The sequence below is a fragment of the Orcinus orca genome, chromosome 16 (genome assembly GCF_937001465.1).
Source record: "Orcinus orca chromosome 16, mOrcOrc1.1, whole genome shotgun sequence".
Classification (NCBI taxonomy): domain Eukaryota; kingdom Metazoa; phylum Chordata; class Mammalia; order Artiodactyla; family Delphinidae; genus Orcinus; species Orcinus orca.
The window spans coordinates 72,807,626-72,824,366 of record NC_064574.1 but is presented as its reverse complement, the minus strand read 5'-3'; the positions used below and the strand labels follow the sequence as shown (position 1 = coordinate 72,824,366).

Below are 16,741 nucleotides of genomic sequence, written 5' to 3'. Positions count from 1 at the left end.
CAGTCAAGTGGTCAACTTGCTTGTTCTGTCAACTTTCTTAATAACGTGATGATACATTTTGCAGCTGCACTGCTGGGCGGTGTTCCCGTGGCTGAGGTTCTTTACTTATATTCTAAAAGAGTTTCCTCCATACACGGAATCTCATCATTTCAGGGAAAGCGTAAAGCCTTGTCCATCTGTCCATCTTACCTCTCAGTTGTCTCCTTTTTTTACTGTATGTGTCTATGAATGTACTTAAGCTCTGCTTCTCCACACAGCTCACATTCAAGTGCAACAGCCTTGGTGATGTAAACTGTGGTCATGTCCATGCTGAACCCCTTCATCTACAGTTTGAAGAACAAAGACATACACAAACAGCTTTGAAAAGACTCTTTGGGAAGGAAACTATAAAAGACCAGTTGTCCTAGGGCTGAAGAAGTACGCATGATTGCAAGGATCAAAGCCTGTGAGCCAGAATTTCCAATTATTTTATCAGAGTGTGGAAGTAGGACTTGCTACTTTTTTATTGCTAGAGTTTCTATTTCTTTGATTTCAACTTCTCTCTACAATTTATACAGCTCACTTTATTAAGCTTCCTGCCCTGACAATGAACAGGGTTATTTCCCCTTTGTCATTCTCATATTCTCTCAAATTTATTCCCAACCTTGGACTTAAAATATTTGGCAATTCTCATTTATTTCATGGGACTACTTAGATTTCTTAAAAATAATTTATTCTCAAGTGAGGTAGATCACACTAATTTTTGTTTGATTTTACTAAAAGAATAGCCATGAGTTACACAACTCCTATGGAGAAACTAAACTTGGCAACCAAGACAATTTATATAATTTTATAACACAGAAAAATCTGAGACTACACTTTTTCACTTTTATGCCCAATATTCATTGTATATCACTGACTTATTTGTTCTCCCTGAAAACATAGACTTTGAAATGCTAGTGTCTCATGGTCATAGGGTTTGATTTTCCTCGTTAAGATTCTATTCTCTTATTCAAGCCCATGTCCACACTGTCTACCAGATTCACTGGCATAATGATTATCAAATACATTTATCCAAGTTTTCAATAATTTCAATTTCTTTTGTAAAGAACTCTTTCTGTTCATTAATTTTATTCCTGTGTTCATTGAATTGTCCTTCTGAGTTTTCTTGTCGCTCATTGAATGTCTTCGTAACAGAGATTTTGGATTCTTGATCAGTTAGATTGCAATATTCCATGCCTTTGTGTTCAGCTGCTGGAAAATTATCATTTTCTTTTTATGATGGCCTATTTCCTTGATTTTTTGTTAGTTTCAGGTATATAGCAAATTGATTCGGTTATACATATGTAGATAACTATATTCTTTTAAAATTCTTTTCCATTATAGGTTGTTACAAGATATTGAATATAGTTCAATATACTGTATGTGCTATGCAGTAAAACTTCGTTGTTTATCTTTTTTTTTTTTTTTTTTTTTTTGCGGTACGCGGGCCTCTCACTGCTGTGGCCTCACCCCTTGCAGAGCACAGGCTCCGGACGCTCAGGCTCAGCGGCCATGGCTCACGGGCCCAGCCGCTCCGCGGCATGTGGGATCTTCCCGGGCCGGGGCACGAACCCGTGTCCCCCGCACTGGCAGGCGGACTCTCAACCACTGCGCCACCAGGGAAGCCCTGTTGTTTATCTATTTTATATATGGTAGTGTGCATCTGTTAATCCCATACTCCCAATTTATCCCTCCCCCTGCATCCCCTTGGGTAACCGTAAGTTTGTTTTCTATGTCTGTGAGCCTGTTTCTGTTCTGTAAATAAGTTCACTTGTACTATTTTTTAGATTCCACATATAAGTGATATCATAATACTTGTCTTTTTCTGTCTGACTTACTTCACTTAGTATGATAATCTCTAGGTCCATCATATTTCTTTGATTTTTTTTTTTTTTTTTTCGGGACGCGGGCCTCTCACTGTTGTGGCCTCTCCCACTGCGGAGCACAGGCTCCGGACGCGCAGGCTCAGCGGCCATGGCTCATGGGCCCAGCCGCTCCTTGGCATGTGGGATCTTCCCAGACCAGGGCACGAACCCGTGTCCCCTGCATCGGCAGGCGGACTCTCAACCACTGCGCCACCAGAGAAGCCCTTTTTTGATTTTAAAATAGTGTTTATAGGTACACACTTCTGCTTTCACGTTAGAAGTAGCAGAAACCTTAACTAAGTAAGCTTTTATGTCTTCTTTGGCTCTTACAATTCACCAGGCCGGCTATTAGAATCCTTTCTTTTGTACTCCAGAAGGTGGTGCTATAGCTCAAGTTTGTATTTTCTCCCTTGCACTCCCCCCCACCCCCCAAACCTTGGCCTGTTATCTGAGCACCCTCTGTGTCAACTAGGGCTCACTCTGGCAGATGCACTTGGGAGGCGATAGCAGAGTAGAAGGAGGTATGGGTTTAGCACTTGGGGTTCTTGGAGTGCCCACAGTTGGTGGGTGTCTCCTCGAGTAAGGTTCTCCAGCAGGTTTGTGGGCAGACTTCCTGCTGAAGTCCTGAAGCAGATAGCAGGAAACGAACCTTTAATGCTCCTTGATATTCTTATCTCTTTCCTTCCCTTCTTCCCCTCTCCCCTCAGTCACGGAGGTCCCTCCTCAGGAATCCGGTTGCTGCTGGAGAGAAATGGGTTTCTCCAGTTGCAATTCGCATAACTGGGATAGTAGGCCAGTCACTCATCACTTCCGCTTTCCACCAGCTCCATGGGAGGGGTCATGGCTTTCCAGCTCCTCTGTTGGAGGAGTCACCACCACTGCTGCCAAAAGCTCAGTCCCTTGTTAGTGTCACCCTGGGGAGATGGGCCACCTTGGCGAGTTTCTCCCTCTCCCCTCCAAACGCATCCTCACCTTGTTCCAATGGCATGCTAAAATCCCCCTCAGGCAGGCTGGACTTCCACAAATTCTCTCTCTCTAGAGGGTCTCTTGGTCTCTTCCCAGTTTGGCAATCTCCAGGCTCTCCTCCCCTCCATCCCCTGCCCCGCTGTGACTAGTGGGGGTGGAGCAGGTTTGCTGACTCCCTTGGACCTACAGCCCTTACTGAGGTCCTGTTTGTTTATTTTCAGGTACGCAGGTGGGCTAGAAACCTCCTGGCTTCCTTGATGTAATGTGCAGAGGCACTTTTGTTCAGTTATGGATGTCTAATTAGTTGTTTAAAAAGTGGGAGGGAAAAGAGGAGCAACTTACCCCACTGGCCATATGCTGATATCACTCCTACAAGTCTATCCCTGCTGATATTTCTCACTCTAAGCAACTACATAGATTATTCTAACTTTCCCCCTTGCTTATCCCTAAATTCCCACTCCAACATTGAGAAACCCAGCTCCCATCATCCACAGTCTATTTACTTCATTGTTGAATTCTAATGTGTATGTACAGCAGTATCAGAATTATTAACTAGTACATCTGTGAGAAATAACTTTATCAGCTAGAGCACAGTGTTTGTGTGCAGTTATTTCTGGCTCAGCCTTATCAATTCCATCATTTCCAAAGTCACTTAGGTTAGTACATTTCATTCCCCCATCCCTACAGTGAGGTTGTCTTGTACATTTGTAATAGTTTGACTCTCATGTCACATTCTGCATTCCCTCCTGGGATCCTTCAAACATAGCCAAATTATTTTTCTTTAAATTTGCATACTTAAGTTTCACTCTTCATGCTGTAAAGTTCTATGAATTTTCAAAAAATGCATAATGTCTTCATCATAACAGTAGCATACAGAATAGGTTTATCACCCTAAAAAAATATCCCCTGTGCTTCATCTAGTTAACCCTCTTTGACTCTCATTTCCTTCCACGGACCTTTTTACTGTCTCTATAGTTTTACCTTTCCCAGAATGTCACATAATTAGACTCATGCAGTATGTTGCCTTTTCAGATTGGCTTCTTTCACTTAGCAATACATATTTACGGTTCTGCCATGTATTTTCATGGTTTGACAGCTCATTTTCTTTAAACCACCAAACAATATTCCATTGTATGGATATAATAGTTTATTTATCCATTCACCTGCTGAGGGATATCTTGGTCTTGATGATTATCAGGGTCTGGGTAGTGTTAGAACAGAGCTAAGGGTAAGGGTCATGGTCAAGATTAGGGTGGCTGTGAGTCTCAGGGTCAGGGTAAGCATTAAGTGAAGGTCAAGATAACGATGAGATTCATTGTAGAGTGAGGGTTTGGTTCAGGATCAGGGTCAGGGTCACAGTCAGGGTCAGGTTGATTGTCAACATCATAAGGGCCCGGGTCAGTGTGATGGTCATGATCAGGGTCAGAGACAGTGTGTGGGACCAGTTCAGAGTCATTTTGAGGGTGAAAATCAGAATCCGTATTTGTGTGAGCACCAGGGCCAGAGTCAGGCTGAGCACCAGGATCCCAGTCATCGTCAATGTTAGGTTCAGAGTCATAGTCTGTGCAAGGGTCAGGGTCAGCTGGAAGGTCAGAGTCAGGAGGGGAGTTAAGGTGAGAGTCACAGGGACAGGGTGAGGGTAAGGTCAAAGTCAGGGTGATGGTCAGAGTTAGATTAAGGTTGAGAGTCATGATCAGGATCATGGTAAGCTGAGTGTGAGGATCAAGTAAAGGTCAGAATGAGGATGAGGTACAGCATCAGTTATAGTGTCAGGGTGAGAGTCAAGGTGAGAATTAGGGTCAAGATGGGTGTGAGAGTGAGGTTCAGGGTCAGGGTCATGGTTCAGGAGAACTTTGGGATGAGGTCAGACTCAGGTTAAATGTCAGTGTGAAGGTTAGCAATGAAGTGAGGGCAAGGGTCAGAGTGAGGGATTAGCATTAGGATAGGTTGTAGGTCAAGGTGAGGTTGATATCAGAGTCAGGTTGAGTGATGATCAAGGTCAGCATGAGGGACAGGTTCCAGGTTAGGGTGATGATGATAAGCAAAATTGGTGACCACATTGCATCAGTGTCAGAGTTAGGGTAAGCTTCAGGGTGAAGGTCATGCTCAGTGTCAGGGACAGAATTAGCTCTGTATCACGTTTGCTGTCAGGGTGAGAATCTAAGTCAAAAGTCATCCTAGGGTCAGATTCAGCATGAGGGTAAGTAAATCAAATTTATGGTCAGGGTGAGGGTCAAGATGAGGGTTATGGAGAGGGTCAATGTCAGGGTCAACGTCAAGATAAGTGTTAAGTTCAGGGTCAGCCTCAGAGTGAGGGTCATATCAAGGAACAGACAAGGCTGAGGGCAGGGTGAGGACCAGGGTCAGGATAAGTATGGAGTGAGCATCAGGCTTACGGTAAAAGTAAAGGCTAGGTTCAGGGTCAGGGTCAGAGTGAGGGTCAGTAAAAGTTCAGAGTTAATATGACAGTAGTACCTGGGGCAGGGTCAGCTTCAGAATCAGGATTAAGGTCGGGCTGCTTTCAGTGTGGGAAGATCACCAGGGTCAGGCTCGGGGTAAGGTCAGAGTCAGCTTGAGGGTCAAGTTCAGGTAAGGCTCAGGGGAACAAGGACATCAGAATCTATTTGGGGAGATGGTCATGTAGAGGGTGAGGATGAGCATGTTTTTAAATGTAGGTTTTATTATTATTTAAATATGAGGAGGCCAACAGATCGGTAGACAGTTATCATTGAAAAGATAGATTGTGACAGCTCCCAAGAGGAGGGGCATGTCATGCCACACAGGCCACATGGAGAAGCACCACAGTTGGTCAGGAGGAAAAGGGAGAGAGATCAGAATCAGGTAAATTTAAAGGTAAAGATCAGTGTCAGGTTCAGGGTGAGGCCAATGCTAATTTCTGGGTCTCGATGAAGGTAAGGGTCACGCTCAAGGTCAGATTGAGCGTCATTGTGAGGGTCAGAACGGGAGTTAGTGTCAGAGTCAGGAAGAACAGTCAGGGGTGTGAGGCAAATGTTCAGAGTCATGATCAGGAAGAGGTCAAGGTCAGTTTCAGCACCGGGATCAGGGTCAGGATGAGGGTGCGGTGCCAACCCGGGCCAGGGTGAGGGAAGGGTAGTGTCAGGGTGATAGTCTGGTTCAGGTTAAGCATAAGTTTCAGATTCAAGGCAGTGTGAAGGGCATAGTGAAGGTATGTGTAAGGGTCATTGAAGAGTAGGAGTGAGGTCAGGCTCAGGGAGAAGGTAATGGTCAAGTCAGGGTAAATGGAGAGTGAGTGTAAGAGTCAGGGTCAGGGTCAGGTAAGGGTCAAGTTTATGGTCATGATGAGAGTCGTGGTGAGGCTGAGATTCAGGGCCAGGGTGAGGGTCAAGTTGAGTGCTGGTGTAGGGTTAACATCAATGTTAGGGGCAGGGGCAGGGTAAAGATGAAATTGAAGGTAAAGGTGAGAGTGAGAGTCAGGGTCAGGTACAGAATCAGAGTCAGGGTGAGAATGAGACAGAGTGTTTAAATGAGTATCAGGATCAAAGTCAGGGTGAGTGTCACAGTCAGACACAAGGTAAGAGTGAGTAACAAAGGTGAGATTCAGGTATTGAATAGAGGTGGTGTCAGAATGAGAGAGTCAGAGTCAAGGTGAGAGTGAGTATACACTTCAGGGTCAGAGTGATGGTTATAATCAGTGTTTAGGTCAAACTGAGGGTCAAGGTCAGGGTCAGGTGAGGATTAGTGTGACAGTCAAGTTCAGTGTGAATGGCAAGTAAGGGTCAGGGTGACAGAGATTCAATGGCAATGTGAAAATCGGGGATGTGGTGAGGGTCAGGGTAGGATCAACGTCAGAGTAGGGCAGGGCCATAATGAAGTCACAATTGGGGTCAGTGTCAGGTTGAGTGTCATGCCAGTGTAATAGTCAGGATCAGTGTGAGTAAGTAGTTCAGGGTCAGGGCGAGGTTAAGAATCAGTCAGGATTAGCACATCAAGGGCAGACTCAGGGTGAGGGTCAGGGTGAGAGTCCTTATAACTTTCAGGGTCAGGGTGAGGCTCAGAGTTATGTACTATGTGAGGTTAAGGGTCAGAATATAAGTCAGACATGAGGGTCAGAGTCAGGTTTAGGAGCAGGGTACTTATGTGTATCAGGGTCAAAGTCAACTTCAGAGTCAGTGTCTAGGACAGGATATGTCTGTCAGTCAGGGTCAGAGTAGAAGTCAGAATCGGGGTCAGGGTGAAAAGTAGGGTCAGATAAAGTTCAGGGTCTAGTTCAGCATCAGGATCAGTGTGAGAGAATGAGAGATAATGTCAGTGTGAAGGTCAGGGACAGTGGGAGGGTAAGGGTGTTTGTCATGGTCAGAATCAAGGTCAAGTGAGAGCGGATAAGCGTCAGAGTCAGGGTGAGATTAAAGGTGAGGTTCAAGTTCACGACTCTAGGGGCAGAGTCAATGTCAGGGTGAGGATAAGGGCAGGGTTATGGCTGTAATATTTCACCTTTTGTTTACAATCTTATTTCTAGTATTAATTCAAGTACTGCTGTCAAAGTAAAAGGAGCATTATTCTTCCTGCTGATTCTGGTTAATTTTTCTGTGGGAACAGTAATGGATTTGGGGTACTCACTGGCCCAGTAATTTTAATTGTATTATCATGGACCATCAGATCCAGATAATTCATGCCACTAACTCTGAAAAATTAAAATATTCCACATTTTACTTCTTTGTAGATTTACTGCCAGATGCGTGGATGGTAGGAATTCAAGAACATGCAGTGCAATTTAACAGATTTCTGGCCTAAAAAATGTTTTGCAACTTCTCAATTTCATACAGTTAATGGAATGGTCGGAATGGAATTTAGACGTTGAGAAACGGTTGGCTTACAGCTTCAAGGCTAGATAGTTCCAAATTTATAGAAAGTTTACCTTCATTAATGGAGCCAAAATGGCTTCTTCTTCTTCTTCTTTTTTTTTTTAAGAGAAAAGATATTAAATTATTTCTCGGTCTAATCTCTTTAAGCACTCAGTGTGTTTTCACAGTGCAAGGGGAGGAACTGCTCTCAGCCAACAATTTACCAGTGATTCCGACACACACAAAGCAACTCCAAATCACCATGCTTTATACTTACTTTTAATTGCTGCACTGCAATAGAAAAGGAAGGTGTAAATGAGGACAAGTGAGTTTACAGGGACTCCATCTTTGCCTTTAAATTAATCTTTGCTTTTGGGGGCAGCAGGGGATAAAAAAGACAGGAGAGGGAGACGCAAGAGGGAAGAGATATGGGAACATATGTATATGTATAACTGATTCACTTTGTTATAAAGCAGAAACTAACACACACACACACAAAAAAAAATCATTGAAAAAAAAAAAAGACCGGAAAGAAGTGGCTTCTGACCATACTTTTCAGCTATGCTTCCAACAGCAATGGGGTTAATCTAATATTTTTTTCATGTGGTACCTCTGTCTCTCTCTCTACCCACGCGCAGCAGTCCGGGTCTTTTTGCACAGGTGACGCTGTTGACTACTATCTCCCCCTGAGCAGGCCCTGGGTCCCCGTTAACTGAGGGCTGAGACTTTCTGATGGGCGCAGTGGGAAAGCCTTGGCCTCAGCCTGGGCCACCAGTCACACCGTAGAGGTGCTCGCTACCTAGTTACCTGGAGGCCACTACTCTCTTGCAAGGTCTGGGGCCTCCACATACCCCAAGTTTGAAAGGATGGCTGGGGTTACCTAGCTCATTCCCTTTGGACCTTGAACTGGACTACAGAGGCCCCAAAACCCAGAAGTTGGAGGTGGGAGTGCACAGATCCGAAATGAAGCCTCGCTGTAGGTTGGAATGAGAAAACACCCCTTCTCTATCCTCTCTCCAACGCGGTAGACAGAGTCACCAGGAGAACTCCCTATTCCCTCCCCCGGCGCACGCCGAGCACAGCATCTGATTGGTGCGCCCTGTCCCCGAGCCCCGCCCCTCCTGCCCCGCGCCCCTCCCTCCGCGCCCCGAGGTTTTAGGTAAGGGTCTTCTAGACAGCGGACCCTTCCTCATTCCCCCTAATACTTTCACTTCACTTTTTAAAAGCTCGAGAGCCTGGACCGGCCCTTGTTCCACCCTAAAGCCCTAAAATAAGGAGGCCTAGGGTCTGGAGGTCGTAGTGAAAGGGGGTCTAGTCCGGGGAGTGACAGGAGAAAGTTGGGGCGGCAGGGATGGCTGGCAGGAATCTTCGTTTCCCAAGCCTGGGATCTGGGGCTGGGGGGTGATAGAGCCCAGGGATTTCCCGTCTGAAAAATAAGGGGTGTGCTGACTAGTTCCCAAGACCCCTTCCAACTCTAACTGAAGCGGTACTCCCAGGAGGTGTTCTGTGGTCGTCTTTAGAGTTAGAAGAGCCTATAACGTTGTTCAAGCTGGGGCCGAGGGCAGGGGATTGGAAAATTGAGGCGAGAGGACTCTTGATTCCAACTAGTAAAGGATAAACAAGACTGGGAGATTTCAACAACTGTCTTCTAGACAGCATGTCACAGGGCCACAGTTTCTGGAGAGCCTCTACCTCCACCGTTTTGTCTACGAGCCCTTGCCCCGTCCCTCAGCACTTATTCTTTAGGCTCTGCCGGCTGGCCCCTCCTTCAGGCTATTTTAGTGCTGCCCAGGGGTTACTTAAGGCTGCAAACCTCTGCTCTAAGGAATTAGATCTCCGAGATCATATCTAGGAAGCAGGGTGAGGGAAAAGGGACCAACTGTCTCCACGAGGCAGCGATGGAAACCAAAGAAGAGCCACAGAGCCAGGAAAACCACCAAAACCAGTACTGGTCTTTATTGAGGTGTCAGGGTGCAGTAACACCATGAAGGGGCAGAGCCTGAGGCCTTGAAGACACAGAGGCAGCATTTAAGGGTCTCAGACAAGCCTGGGTCTCCCGGCTAGGAGGAAGGCAGCCTGCGATCGGGTGCTCACAAGGACTTCAGGAAGTTCCTGTATTTGTCCAGGAAAGAGGCAGACAGAGTATTCAGCTCTTGCCGAAGCTCCTGCACAGCCTTGTCCTGCTCTTGCTGCTCCCCCACCATCTGCTTCCTATAATAGCTGATGTAGAAGTTCACCCAGTCATTCACCACAGTCACCATGTCTTCTTCAGGGACAACAGGAGCAGAGAAGACCTGGGGGGGGGGTGGGATTGGGATAGGGGAGGTCAGGATTTGGCAAGGGAGACCACGCTTGGCCATGTGATTCAGGGATAACCACAAACTCTGACATCCTCTTTTCTCTGATTTGTATTACCTGTCTCTAGTTGTTTCCATCAACTCAACCATTACCCTCCCAGCTCCAAATTATTCTCCCTTCTCTGTCCTCGCCCACCTCCCAACGCTCCAGGCCTGTCCTCTGAAACAGAGCACCAGACTTACCTGCTGATTTAGCAGAATGTTAAATTCCTTCATTCCTGTAGCAATGAGATCCTTATTGGTTTGAAGAAGGGCCATCTGCCTGATTAGAGAAAGAGATGGAATTTAAGTATCTTTTTCTCCCAGGGTATTTCCCCCAATCTCCTCACTCCCCTTAAGCATCCCTGGGGCCCTGCAGGGTCACCTCCCCTCCACCACCTTTCAAACCCTGCCCTGCTCTGAGATCACATTTCCCCCCAGGTTGGCTCACTGTCAGGTCCAACAGTGCTATGTATAGACGTCTCACCCACACTTTTCAGGGTCTGGATGTCCCTCTGTACCAAGCTAGATGTAGACAAGGAGTCCAGTGTCAGCCAAAGAGGGAAACGCCCTGCATTTAGGTCCTGAGGGAGGGTGATAGGTCAACCAGGGGAGGGGAAGGAGGGAGAGGCTTCCCTGAAATTAGGAAGATAGCAAAGCCAAGAGAACAGATAAGCAGGGAGACCCAGAAAACCAAACCAGGGATAGAGCCATGCCCTCTCCCCCACATCCCAGGATCCAGGCTCCAAACGCTAACGAAACTAACAGTAACTGTTAGATGCCCTGTTACGAGAAAGGCACTTTTAAAATCATCCTAACAAGTGGTGGCAATTATTCTCCCAATTCATAGGTGATATATTAATAGCAGCTAACATTACAGTCATCATTTGTGCCAGGCACTGTTTCAAGCAAGTATTAAGGTATTTATTCTTGGGAGTTCCCTGGTGGCCTAGTGGTTAGGATTCAGGGCTTTCACTGCCATGACCTGGGTTCAATCCCTGGTCAGGAAACTGAGATCCTGCAAGCCACATGGCATGGCCAAAAAAATAATAAGAATAAGTATTTATTCTTATGAAAACTCTTGTTAGGCAAATTCCAATAACAGTCATATTTTGCAGATGAGCCTTCGGTAAGATGGGGAGGACTGGACTCTACTAGGCTGAGTTCCAAAGGAATGGAGACACACGTGTCTTATTCTCTAACATATCATCGGGTACTTCACAAAGCAAAACTACTTCTTTTCTTTTTTTTAAATATTTTCCTAATGTTTTCCATTTTTAATAGATTTTTTCAAATTTCAAAAGCACCATATAATAACTGAAAGAAGTGAAACATTATAAAAATTCACACTGATAAGTGGATCATTTTTGCTCCCTCCCCCGACAAAGTAACCAGCATTCAAGATGTGTGTATTTCCTGTCCCATCTTCCTCCATTCAAAAACCAGTTTTCATAGGCACCTATACACTCATGGCTTGTTGCTCTGCTTTTTTGTTTATAGCAGTATCTTAATTAATACACAGCAAATGAACGTCCTTTTGGTGTACGATGTTTGGATTTTAATACGTTAGATTCATGTAACTACTACCACAATCAGGATACAGAACGTTTCCATTGCCCCAAAACTCCTTCGTGCTACCCCTTTGTAGTCTCATCCCTAAATCCTGCCGACCACTGATCTGTTCCCCATCACTACAGTTCAGTGTTTTTGAGGATGTCTTATGATGGAGTCATACAACATCTAACCTTTGAGACTGGCTTCTTTCACTCAGAATAATGCCCTTAAGCTCCATCCAAGTCGTTTCAAGTAGCAGTGGGTTGTTCCTTTCCATTGCTAAGCGAGCATCGTATGGACGCACTACAGTTTGTTTATTCATTGACCCACTGGAGGACATCTGGATTGTTTGCAGTTATTGGCAAGTATGAATAGAGCTGCTATAAATATTTGTGTACAGATTTTTGTGTAAACGTGTTTTCATTTATTTAGGGTAGAAAGTATGTGTTACCACTAGGAGAAATAATTGCAATACGACCTGACCCAAAAAAAAAATGTATACAGGGCTTCCCTGGTGGCACAGTGGTTGAGAATCTGCCTGCTAATGCAGGGGACACGGGTTCGTGCCCTGGTCTGGGAAGATCCTACATGCCGCGGAGCAACTAGGCCCGTGAGCCACAGCTACTGAGCCTGCGCGTCTGGAGCCTGTGCTCCGCAACAAGAGAGGCCGCGACAGTGAGAGGCCCGCGCACCGCGATGAAGAGTGGCCCCCCGCCTGCCACAACTAGAGAAAAGCCCTCGCACAGAAATGAAGACCCAACACAGCCAAAAATAAAATAAATAAATAAATAATAATTTAAAAAGCCAAGCATTTGAAGCCCTTTAAAAAAGAATGTATACAGAATTTAACATAAACTCTTGATAGTTCAATAATAAGACAGCCCAGTTTTTTTAAATGGCCAAAAGATTGGAACTGGCACTTCACAAAGAAGATATACAAATAGCCAATAAGCACATGAAGAGATGTTCAACATTATTATTCATCAGGAAAATGCAGATGAAAGCTATAATGTGATACCACTACATACCCACTACAGCTCCTGCAAGTTAAAAAGACCGATTAAGTGTTGGTAAGGATATAGGACAACTAGAAATCTCATACATTGCCAGCGGGAGGGTAAAATGAAATGTCTGAAAAGACAATTTGGCAAGTTCTCATAAAGTTCAACATACACTTACCACGTGACCTGGCAATTCCACTCCTAGGTGGAGTCCATACACGTCTACAAAAATACTTACGTGCAAATGCAAATGTTCATAGCAGCTTTATTTATAATAACCCCAAACTGGAAACAACCCAAATGTCCAATAACCAGTGAGTGCATATACAAACTGTGGTATATTCATACAATGGAATACTACTCAGCAATAAAAAGAAACAGACTGGGCTTCCCTGATGGCGCAGTGGTTGAGAGTCCACCTGCCGATGCAGGGGACACAGGTTCGTGCCCCAGTCCGGGAAGATCCCACATGCCGCGGAGCGGCTGGGCCCGTGAGCCATGGCCGCGGAGCCTGCGCATCCGGAGCCTGTGCTCCGCAATGGGAGAGGCCACAACGGTGAGAGGCCCGCGTACCACAAAAAAAAAAAAAAAAAAAAAAAGAAACAGACTAATGGCGCTCATGACAACATGGAAGAATCTCAAAATCATTATGCTGAGCAAAAGAAGCTAAGCATGAAAGATCATATACAGTATAATTCCATTTCTATGAAATTCTAGAAGAAGCAAAAATAATCTATAGTGACCAGAAAGCACATTAGGGGTTATCTGCAATCAGAATACAAGAGTGGACATTAAAATGCACAGGTGCCCAAGAGAACTTTTTTAGATAATGGCAATACGTATCTTGACTATGACAAGCATTCTTATATACTGTTAGTAGGAGTGTAAATTGGTAAAGCTGTTTAGAGAGATAGTTTGACAATACTTGTTCAAATTAAAATACACATACCCTTCAGCCCAACAATTCTGCTTTGGACTCATTTTAAAGAAATATTCATATTCAATGTACAGAAAGGCCTATTACCTATTTGTAATAATGAAAAAAGCAATATGGGGAATCTTTATAGAAACTATGGCACATTCACACCATGGCATGACATGCAACTATTAAAATAAATGAGGTAGCTACGTATGTGCCGATAGGAAAAGATCTCAAAGACAACGTTAAATGAACTATAATTAGAGCAGGCTACCTCAGGCTGCGAGTATGGGAGAGGGGATTAAATGTAAAATTATATTTCTCTCTCTGTCTCTCTGTCTCTGTCTCTCTCTCTCTCTCTCTCATGGTAAATAATGTTTACTTCTGGGCATTGACTGGTATTTGTTGAAAAATGGAAAGAGGGATAAATGTCAAGGGAGAATTTGACCTTCTCCATCTATATTATTGTTTGAATTATTTTACAGTGAGAATGTATCCTTCCATTATTTTTATAATACTTAACAAGAATACAAAATAAAAAAGAAAGAAACAAAATGGTATAGTTCTGAAACTATTAGCCTCAAATTGGACACCTGCCTCAGGGCCTAGAAGAGTTAGCAGCTTCTCACTAAATATCTGTTGAATGAATAGGAGAATGAATGCTTTTGCCACTTTTCAGCTCTGTCACCTTGTTGAAGTCACTTCACACATGCAAACCCCAGTTTCTCTGTTTAAAGGAGGAATGAAATAATACCTATGAGGGTTATTGAGAAAATAAATTCATTCATTCCACAAGTAGGTATTTGGCACCTGCCTTGTGCCAGGCCCTGGGAATGCATCAGTGCCAAAGACGAAGTTCCTCTTCTCTGGGAGCTTATGTTCTAGTGGGGGGAGTGAGAGGATGAACCGTAAGGGGTGAAATCTGAAAGATGGAGCAGGGCCCAATCTACAGAGCTTCATGGGCCATGACAAGAAGTTCATGTTTTATTTTCAAATATGAAGGAAAGTCATTGAAGGGTTTGGAGGAGAATATTGCAATCCTCTTCCATAAAAGTAACAGGAAGTTGCTGAAAGGTTTTGAGCCAGGGAGTTTTAAGCTGTGTAGGGAGTAGACCATAAGCGGGTAGTTGTGGAAGTGGGGAGATCAGTGAGGATAAAGTCAAGGAGATGAGCAGCTTGGAGTGTTCTGCCCGGTGCTTACTATACTGCTGAATGCAGGCTGCCAAGAGGTCTCAGGGGGTAGGGGAAGAGGAAGCATCCCTCATCTCTTTGTCAAGCCACTGATCTGGACATTGGGGTTACAAAGAAGTGTATGAGTCCTTGTCAGGCACTTACAGTCCACTTGGGAAGACAGGACTTAGATACCTAATAAAAGCAAGTACAAACTGGCTCCAGAAAGCATATGCTAAGCATTAAATAAGTTCTACAGTGAACAAGGGTTGCCATGGTCTCTGAGCAGGGAGAGGTCAATGTGGACAAAGATGGTCAGTAAAGCCTAGAGGGTCGCTAAATAGTTTGACCGTATTTCTCAGTTTGCCCAGGAGGGCTCCAGTCTGTTAGCCCAATGTGATTATTAACGGTGCCTCCTTTAAAGACACTCTCAAAAATCCTGATTTGGGGAATTCCCTGGCGGTCCAGTGGTTAGGACTCGGTGCTTTCACTGCCATGGCGCCGGGTTCAATCAATCCCTGGTCTGGGAACTAGGATCCCGCAAGTCGCGCCACGCAGCCAAAAATAAAAAATCCTGGTTTGGACAATATGTCATAGAGTAGTGCTGGTCATGAGGGCCCTGTGGAGCAAAGGGCCTCACATTTGAATACTTGACATTAACTCCAAATAATGGTCAACACTTAAATAGCATGCACTATGTACCAAACATAGTTTAAGAGCTTTACACATACGACCCATTTAATCCTCATCCCAACCCTATATGGTAGGTACTAGTATTATTCCCCTTGTACAGGTGAGGAAACTGAAGGACAGAGGGGTGAGAAACTTGCCCAAGGTCTCACAGATACTAAGTGACAGAACCTGCCCCCAAACTAAAGCCCTCTGGTGGAATTCATTCCTGGAGGTTAGTCTCAGTTCAATATACCCAGAGAAGCTAACATTTAAAATATTACACGTTTGTATCCCTTCAATTTTTCACTCTCACAGGAACCACACAAACAAGCAAAAAATCAAATGCCCTGGGTCTACCTCAGCCTCAGAGACTCTGTCTAGCTTTTAGGTAAGGTGAGGTGAGGTGGAAGAGCATTCCAGGCTGAGGTCCAAGAGAAAGATGATAGTTAGGGAGAATCAGAAGTTTCAAGCAGGGAATCAAACTGTGAGGGTCTAAGAATGCTGGGCTAAGGAACCAGGATATTTTATTTTCTGAAGAAAAGAGAACGCTTTTAGCAAATTTCTATTTTGAAGGCAGTACATTGCACTAGATGGGAAGGAGAAAGGGAGAGAAGAGAGGGAAAGAGAAAAAGAGGTGAGTTTGGAGGGAAACACTGTCTTTAGACTTTCCCCCCAATTTCATAGACCCTCTCCCCCAATAAACACAGAAGAACTTCTTGCCTATTTCTCCTATTTGCTGACACTATTCACTACAATCCCTTGATTTCCTTGCTCCTCAAAAGTTCTTAGGATCCTTTCAGAAATAATACTCTTCCAGTCAGGAAAGGCTGAAGGGCTGAAAATTTCTAGTGGAGGGCCAGAGATGCCCAGAAGGAAAACAAAACCCCCCAAAAAACACAAACAAACAAAAAGGGAAGCTTTACAGGGCCTCAGGGATCATCTGGTCCAACTTCTCATCATGCATGCATTCATTCATAAATATTATCTCTTTTACGCACCTACTATGTGTTGGGTACCCGGGAAAGAATAGGAGTAAAATACAGGCCCTGGCTTCACAGCAAGGAAGCCACCCGAGAACCAGAGAGGGACACTGAGCTGCCCAAAGCCACACAGCGAAAAATTCTGTGGCCGCACCGGGTCTCAACACGATTCCCTAGGGACGCCCTCTTCCCTTCTCCCCATAACTGTAAGTCAGGGGTCACAGCAAAACAGGTGTACCTTCAGGGCTTGGCGGGCCAAAAGGTTCCCGCGGCCCCAGACAAGATGCTACAAAGAACCAGGACCGGGACCAGCCCCGAGGGGTCGAGGCGGGGCCGGGAGGTCGGAAAGGAACCATCTGGTTCCTGGGCTGGCTGGAAGAGTACGCGGAGGCAGGAGGCCCTTTCGCGAAGGAATAATGCCCCTCTGCAGCTGC

General features: G+C 44.9%; 2 protein-coding genes across 5 annotated transcripts in view; one reads left to right on the top strand and one right to left on the bottom strand.

Moving 5' to 3' along the window:
• Positions 1 to 1,074, top strand: part of SEPTIN14 (septin 14) — an 87,780-nt gene extending 86,706 nt beyond the window's left edge. The window contains exon 11 of the mRNA XM_033426241.2: positions 258 to 1,074. Within this exon, the coding sequence (XP_033282132.1) occupies positions 258 to 286 (29 nt within the window). The 3' untranslated portion in view covers positions 287 to 1,074. The remainder of the gene's footprint in view (positions 1 to 257) is intronic.
• Positions 1,075 to 9,598: 8,524 nt separating this feature from the next.
• On the bottom strand, positions 9,599 to 16,697 carry AHSP (alpha hemoglobin stabilizing protein). 4 transcript variants are annotated; one of them, XM_033426236.2, is made up of 3 exons: positions 16,546 to 16,697; positions 10,216 to 10,294; positions 9,599 to 9,969 (listed from the first exon to the last, which is right to left on the bottom strand). In XM_033426236.2, exons 2-3 carry the CDS (start codon positions 10,288 to 10,290, stop codon positions 9,766 to 9,768), a joined length of 279 nt encoding a protein of 92 aa, XP_033282127.1. In that variant the 5' UTR covers positions 10,291 to 10,294; positions 16,546 to 16,697; the 3' UTR covers positions 9,599 to 9,765. The 4 variants fall into 4 exon arrangements, with proteins under 4 accessions (XP_033282127.1, XP_004268783.1, XP_033282126.1 ...); XM_004268735.4 differs by lacking the exon at positions 16,546 to 16,697 and adding an exon at positions 10,499 to 10,575; XM_033426235.2 differs by lacking the exon at positions 16,546 to 16,697 and adding an exon at positions 10,503 to 10,572.
• Positions 16,698 to 16,741: the final 44 nt, after the last annotated feature.